The following is a 7,749-nucleotide window of genomic DNA, read 5'->3' as shown; positions in this document are numbered from 1 at the left end:
CCCCCCGTCTCAATCATATAATGTATTTTTATAAAGGTTCACATTACATATTTGTAAAAGTGTTTTAGTTTGGTTTTTCAGTGAAAAAGATTTGGAAACACTGTACTAGATTAAAGTTTTTCCTGTATATAATATAGATATATAATTTTCACTGCTGATTTATCTCTTCCTTTTGTAATGTATTTCATACTTTTTCTTTTTTTTTTCATGACAGACGGCGAAGCTCTCTGACAAAGTACCATGACAAAGACACACATCAGGTAATAGCAGAATTCCTTTTAGTTATTTAGAATTTATCAGTTATTTAAAATTATAATTGTTGCTTAGCTTGCTTCAAGATTTTTCTGTTTAAAATTGTTCTATGTGCATTGAGCTTAGATAGTGGAATTTCATGAAGCTGTTTCTGGTAAAGTTAAATTTATTGATTGGGAGGATAAAACAAACAGTCCTAGGTGTAATGATAATGGTGATGCGTTGCTCAGTTTATATGTAGCCCATATAGTGTGTACATGGCTGTGTGGTTAAGAAGCTTGGTTCCTTCCCAACTATGTGGTTCAGTCCCACTGCACAGCACCTTGGCCGAGTGTCTTATACTGTAGCCCCAGGTTGACCAAACTTTTGAGAGAATTTGGTAGATACATGTTGAAAGAAATCCATCACATATATGATGTGTGTGTGTGTATATGTGTCTACTCTTGTCTTGACATCATGTGGTGATTGTAAATATGCTTCATTGTCATACAAGCAGTGTTGTTTGTTACTAGTCTTCCATGAAAAACCTGTCAGGCCAGGGAGAATATTACTTTGTTGAGAACCAGGTGAAGGTTAGTGGCAATTGGAAGGGTATCTAGCTGTAGCAAACCTGCCTCAAATTCCATCTCATCTATGCAAGTATAGAAAAGTGGATGTAAGAACAATGGTGATAATGATATAAGCACTACTTTGTTTACTTAAGTTTTTATCTCAAAGAAAATGGGTTGTATCACCTCTTCGTGACTTGCATTAAACTATATTTTTTTATTATTTAATTTATTTCTTTTTATTAGCATAGATAAATTGTGGGCAAATTGTGGCCCACGAGATTTTCTGAATAGCATGCCTAACAAAAAATTACCTTAGACGCCCAGTACGCTTTGTAAAGTACTTGGTGGTAGAAAGGGTATCCATCCATGGAAACCATGCCAAAACAGATGACTGGAGCCTGGTGCAGCTCTCCAGCTTACCGACTCTGGTAAAACCATCTAACCCATGATAGCATGGGAAACAAATGTTAAATGTGGATTATGACCCATGTCCCATGTGGCCTACATCTCAATGAGGTTGTTCGTGTGTGGCATGGGTGAAATGAATCTTGTTCAACTATGAAGTAGGAATGGAACTTTTATTGGTTTGGTAAACTGGAGTGTTTTGCATGTCTCTGACATGGTGTTGCATTACATTTCCAGTTAGTCCAAATAATTTCCAAACCCACATGATTTTGTTTTTTGTTGACATGTTATTACTGGTCTCCATCAAATAATTTTTAATTCATTGTTGCAGGAAGAGCGCCGTATTGTCTATGTTGGCAAATTACCTCTTAATTACACCTCTAATCAACTAAAGGAGTTATTTAGTAAATGGGGCCCGGTAGAAAAAGTCAGCTTACATTTCAGAGAGCATCAGTAAGTACATTTTTAGTTCTATTCTGTGCTTGTTTCTCATTAAAATAGCATGTGGTAAATAGTTCTAAAAATTTGACTGTTGCATAAATTGCAGAGCCATTTCTTGAACTGTATAATGGTTAACTGGTTCTTCACAAGTCATTTGTTAAATGAAAGCTGTCTTTTTTTTTTTTTTTTAATCCAGTTAGGTAGGCAATAGTCAGGAAGGCACTATAATGTTATTGAAAAGAAAATTTAAGCCTTTAGCATTCAGATTACTCTGTCCACTGTAATGCTTGTTTATTCACATTGTTTTGAATTAATCCTTGTAGCCTCAAGATTTCAGTGATATGATTGTTTATTATTAGAATTGGTGTGAAAGGCCAGATCTGGCCAGTTTGAACATAAAATGGGTAGGATAAGCTGACATGGCTGGTTTAAAATTCGGTAGTGGTTGTTCTCCATTCTCATTGTTTTCTATGGGGTTTATTTTACAGCTGGATGTGTTTGCAAGTGCATCCAGCCATAGAAACCCTGGTAAATCTGACATTGGAATTTGACATGTCTCTGGAGCTTGACAAATTCTGCCAGACCATCCAACTCATACCAGCATGGGAAAAGGGTGATGATGATGCCCTTTCTGTTGCCAATCCTTTTGGTAGCTTACACACACACACACACACACACACGTGTGTGTGTGTGTGTGTGTAAGAATTCCAGGTGGTGACATTTTTCAATTTTATAGGAGAAAGTACATATATCAGAACGGTCTAAAAACCCATTCTGGTTGACTTGAAAATAATTTTAATATTTTGATTATAAAATGCGATTATATGGAGTTTATATGAATTCAGAGATACAAAATTCAATTTAGTTTTAGAATATAAGTGAAATTTAAAAAAATTAATTTTATGTAAAAGCTCTTTGTACATATTTATATGTATGTGTATTTATAAAGGTGTGTGTGTGTATCATCATCATCATCATCGTTTAACGTCCGCTTTCCATGCTAGCATGGGTTGGACGTTTTGATTGCGGACTGGTGAAACCGGCTGGCAACACCATCCAATCTAATTTGGCAGAGTTTCTACAGCTGGATGCCCTTCCTAACACCAACCACTCACATATATATATATATATATATATATATATATATATATATATATATATATATATATACACACACACACACACACACACACACACACACACATTCACCATTATAATTAAAGTGTTACATTAAATTATATATCTTGTTTCTTTTTACAGCGATAATTATGGATTTGTTACATTTTATCACCAAAGTGATGCCTACCTTAGTATGGATGGTATGTATTAAATTTTAACCCTTTCATTACAATATTTCTGTCAAAGTTACACCACTTTTTTCAGTTGGTTTTGAAAAATAATGCAAAAGTTTTAATTCCGATTACTTTAAACAGGTGGCTTAATTCATAGATCTAGGAGTAGTCTCAGACTGATTGTTATCAAGAGTTAAATACGATTCCAATATCATCATCAGTTAACATCTGCCTTCCATGCTGACATGGGCTGGTCGATTTGACAGGAGCCTGCATCCGACTTCTGTGTCTGTTTTGGTACGCTTTTTACAACTGGATGTCCTTCCTAACACCAGCCACCCAGCAGGGTGGACTGCTATTGAAATCATGTAAGGCAGCAAGCTGACTGAATTGTTAGCACACTGGACAGAATGCTTACCATCATTTCATTTGTCTTCATGTTCTGAGTTCAAATTCTGTTGCAGTAGGCTTTGCCTTTCACCCTTTTGGGGTTGATAAATTAAGTACCAGTTGCATACTGGGTCGATCTAATCCACTGGCCCTCTCTCCAAAAATTTTGGGTCTTGTGCCTATAGTAGAAAAGAATAGTGTAACATTTAATGACATAGTGAATTATTTAACCATGTGAGCACCATTTGGATGGATAACTTCAGAAACCCTATTAGTTATGGAATCTCTCAATTTCTTAATAATAGCAGGTTGGACTGCCTCTGCTGCAGCTTTGATGGTCACTCATTTGAGTGGTCCTAACAGAGTGGGAGGAAGCATTGTCGTGCATGAATACAAGATTTTTTCAAGTGACAGCAGTATGTCATCTAGCCAGGGATCCAAGACCTCATTCGGGAGATTGCAGTGGGCAGCTGCAGTCACTTTACTCTCTAGGCACCCTGACGGGACCAACAAGTCTGTCCCCAATGATACCGGCCCACAACATGACTCCACCCTGTTGACGTTGTAAACGTTGGTGAAGCTCATCTCCAAAATAGACCTATTTGCCTAACTGTCAGGTTCATCAAGGGTCACTCTGGTTTCGTCAGTGAACAGGACACAATTCATGTCTAATGTCATGTACTTTTGGGCCCATTGAAGCTTAAAACTCTTGTGAGGAGGCAATTTCAGGGGTTCTTGCATGGATCCCAAGTATGCAATTTCTGGTGGTTTTCAGTGATGAAGTCCAGAGATGGTGAAAATGACTTTGCTTGTTAGTCCAGGTTTCCCATGTAACTTGCAGCCAATATTCCTTAAATTCCTAGCTGTCAAAGTCTTGGAGGTCCCACAATCGGATCATTGCTTCTTTGGTGCTCATGTGCTAAATAATTCATTATGCCAATAAATGTTATAATATTATGGTTTTCTGTTAGATATATACTCAATGTATGCTCAATATGTATCATTACCCTTCACTTTCTGAAAAGAAAATGTCCAGATGGGGTATTTTCATTCAAAAGCTATTAAGTGTGGTTCGCCCCAAAACTGAAGAGTTGGAAATAAAAAAGAAAGCACAACAATGGTGTTGCCACCGTGTGCAAACCAGCTGGGATAAGTTTTATGAAAATTGATTCACAGAAAACTGAGAAATTTTTAATTTTACTCCTAACCTATTAGCATGGTTCTGTGTGTGTGTGTGTGTGTGTGTGTGTATATATATATATATATATATATATATATATATATATATATATATATACATAAACATAAACACAAACACAGGTTTCTTTCAGTTTCTGCCTACTAAATCTACTGTAAAGGCTTGGTTGGTTCAGGGCTATAGAACACACATGCACAAGATGTCATGCTGTGGGACTGAACTTGAAACCATGTAGTTAGGGAGCAAACTTCTTACTATCTGTATTTATACACGCACATACCCTCTTTGTGTGTGTACATGCTCATGTGATAAAAATTAGTGAACAAATTGTCCTATAACTCTGTAAGTGGAATAGATCCCTTACTTGAAGAAACGCCTAAGGGTTAATGACAAGAAAGGTATTCAGTTGTTAAACAATTCTCCAATTAATGCTAGCATGGGGGAATGGACATCAAACAAACTAAAACACACAAATGACAAGATTCTGCGCAGTTTCTTTTTTACCAAATTCCACTTACCAAATTCCACTCATAGAACTATTAATCAACCTGTTTATGATGTGCAGTAGGATAGGTGTGGTGAACACGATGCTGTGAAACAAATTTCTTAACTAAATGAGCATTAGTTTCTAACACATCTGCTTCTATATTGCTTTATCTTGCTCTTTTATTCAATTGTTTTCCATTAAGAATTATATTAATTACTTCTTTTATTTATTTTTTTAGCAACTAGTAAAATAAAAGATTTTCCATTTGATGTTTGTTTTGGTGGACGGAGAACATTTTGTCAAGAATCTTATGCTGATCTTGGTAAACATCTAATTATTTTTGTTATTATTTTCACTGGTTTTGCTTCCATTTTTATTCCTATAATAGGGATATTAGAATTAAAAATCTGACAATGTGAAATAGAGCAATAATATGAAACTTGGGTGTGCTTTTGGTCAACATAATATCTCTAAATGAGCAACTTTTTTTTATCAGGTATTGTAAATCTGCTTACTCTGTACAAAATAGTAGTGTGTGGTAGTATTTTTTAGTGAAATGTGAATAGAAAAAAAATGAGGACCTAAAAGAATGTGTCCGCAAGAGAAAAGACTTCTGGTGTGAACATGTAATGCTTATGAACAAAGACGGCTCCATCAAGAAGTACCGATCTCTAATTGTAGAGGAAACATGTGGAAGGGGTAGAGCAAGGAAGTTGTGGGATGAATGATGAGTAAAGATCTACAGATGTTGGGATTCACAGACTGGTTGGCAGGGAACCAAGACTTGTGGCAGTTTGCTGTGCTTGAAAAGACATGTCAAACTAAGTAAAGTTTGGTTGTCCTTGCATACAGGCTCATCCCTTGCAACCCTCTCCAGCTGAGCATCCCTAATCTCATGGGCTCGTTGGTGCTGATGCCATGTAAAACACCTAGTACATTCTGTAAAGTGATCGGCATTAGGAAGGGCATCCAGCCATAGAAACCATGTCTGAGCAGCCCTTCAGCTGGTTGGCTCCTGTCAAACCATCCAACCCATGACTGCATGGAAAACAGACATTAAGTGATGATGATCATGTGAATATAAATTGTTATATATTGCAGAAGCTGATTCTTGTTGCTGTTGTTTATACTAGTTTATGTTTAGGCTGAGGTATAAGTTAAGCTATAGTTTTATTTCTCCTTGCAATCCCATAAGCCTGATTGGCAGAATAAACTGTCAACTGTTCACATTTTTATTTATAGCATATTTTACAAATATTTACCAACAAGCACTTTCCAGTACTGCAAACAATAATTAGTGAAATAAAACAAATCAAAAAATGCATGAATAAAATAGGAATATGTGAAACTAAAGAAGGAAAATTGTTATATTTTCAATATGGTGTTTCCCATACTATCATCATTTAATATCTGTTTTTCATTCTGGTGTGGGTTGGACAGTTTATTAGCTTTGATGAACTGTGTCAGTGTTGGTGTGTGTGTGTTTTCTTTATATTTTTTAAAAATTTTTTTTATGTGACACTGGCACGAGTGATTTTCCATAAATTTTTTTCTTCAACTTTTATTTCACTACAGACATTAGAAAGCAGTCTGTAGTTTGAGAGAGATTTTAGTTTTAAGTTCAGTCCCGCTGCATACCACCTGGTGCAAGTGTCTTTCTGCCAAATTGGGCATGCCAGTGATGACAATGCGCTATTGAAATGGCCACCACGTTCACCTAACTTGACATCTTGTGATTTTTTTCTATGAGGCTATGTGAAAGGACTAGAGAAACTCAAGTAGAGAATCGTTGAGGTGTTGGAGAATGTTATGCAAGATCTGCTACAGCATGTTGCGCAGAAGCTGGGCGACTGACTTGACATGTGTCATGTCACAGGCCCTGTGCATATTGAACATTTTTGAACTCAGTTATAAAAATCTACATCCCTCTGAATCTCTTGTTTGAATTTTGATAAATCTTTTATTGTTCAACATGAAGCCCATTTAATTTCGTTTGCCACATGTAGTTACTGTAATCCCTTGCCATATCGTTGTTTGTTATTTAAGCTTACATTGATTCCTGCGTGGTGTTGTTTTGCATTTATAATAAAATAAATATATACAAATTATTAAAAAAATTTTAGAAAAATGTACAGTACTGTTTCTACTTTGTGGATTTTCACCTATCATGGTATTTTGAAATGTAATGCCTGTGATAGTCAAGGGATTACTGTACTCAGATATTCACGTTTCAAATAATGTTAATTTTTTTTTTTTTTTGATACCCTGTGTGTATGTATAAAAAGTATTCATTAGCCCAGAGCTATGGTAAAGGACACTTGTCTAAGCTGCTCACAGTGGGACTGTGTGGTTATTAACACCAATTTACTTGCATCTTCGACATTAAGCAGGTCATAGAAATGTAACAAGATTTTTGTCAAGTTAAGGAAATGCTAGTTCTTCCATGATATAATTGCTAATATCTATTGCGTTTAAGTGAAATTTTTTAAATATGCAAGCAATAGTAGACATTTTTTACTTTTTTTTTTTTTTTTCCCAGATGGTTTGGTGGAAGATGAAGAGGAGTTTGGAACAGTAATCAAAACATCTAATGTGTCGTTTGAGCAACTTTTAAAAGAATGGAAACGTGACAGGAAACATTGACAACATTAGGGTTTAAGAAAAATTTATAATTAGTAAAGCAATGGAAAAGCCAGCTTTTTTTTTTTCTTCTTCTTTTGAGGAGACTAGTAT

General features: G+C 35.6%; 1 protein-coding gene across 3 annotated transcripts in view; it reads left to right on the top strand.

Annotated features, from left to right (window-relative positions):
* LOC106884229 (putative uncharacterized protein DDB_G0277255) overlaps positions 1-7,743 on the top strand; it is a 27,090-nt gene extending 19,347 nt beyond the window's left edge. For 2 of the 3 annotated variants that reach the window (XM_014935489.2, XM_014935490.1), the window contains 5 exons: positions 215-260; positions 1,540-1,661; positions 2,910-2,968; positions 5,255-5,338; positions 7,556-7,743. In XM_014935489.2, coding sequence (XP_014790975.1) covers positions 215-260; positions 1,540-1,661; positions 2,910-2,968; positions 5,255-5,338; positions 7,556-7,659 — 415 coding nt within the window. In that variant the 3' untranslated portion in view covers positions 7,660-7,743. Of the gene's footprint in view, positions 1-214; positions 261-1,539; positions 1,662-2,909; positions 2,969-5,254; positions 5,339-7,555 lie in introns of those variants that run through there. The other variant, XR_001411220.2, reaches the window with a different exon arrangement.
* Positions 7,744-7,749: the final 6 nt, after the last annotated feature.

The sequence above is a fragment of the Octopus bimaculoides genome, chromosome 2 (assembly GCF_001194135.2).
Source record: "Octopus bimaculoides isolate UCB-OBI-ISO-001 chromosome 2, ASM119413v2, whole genome shotgun sequence".
In the NCBI taxonomy this organism is placed as follows: domain Eukaryota; kingdom Metazoa; phylum Mollusca; class Cephalopoda; order Octopoda; family Octopodidae; genus Octopus; species Octopus bimaculoides.
The sequence above is the reverse complement of the archived record's forward strand: the minus strand, read 5'-3'. Positions and strand labels throughout refer to the sequence as shown.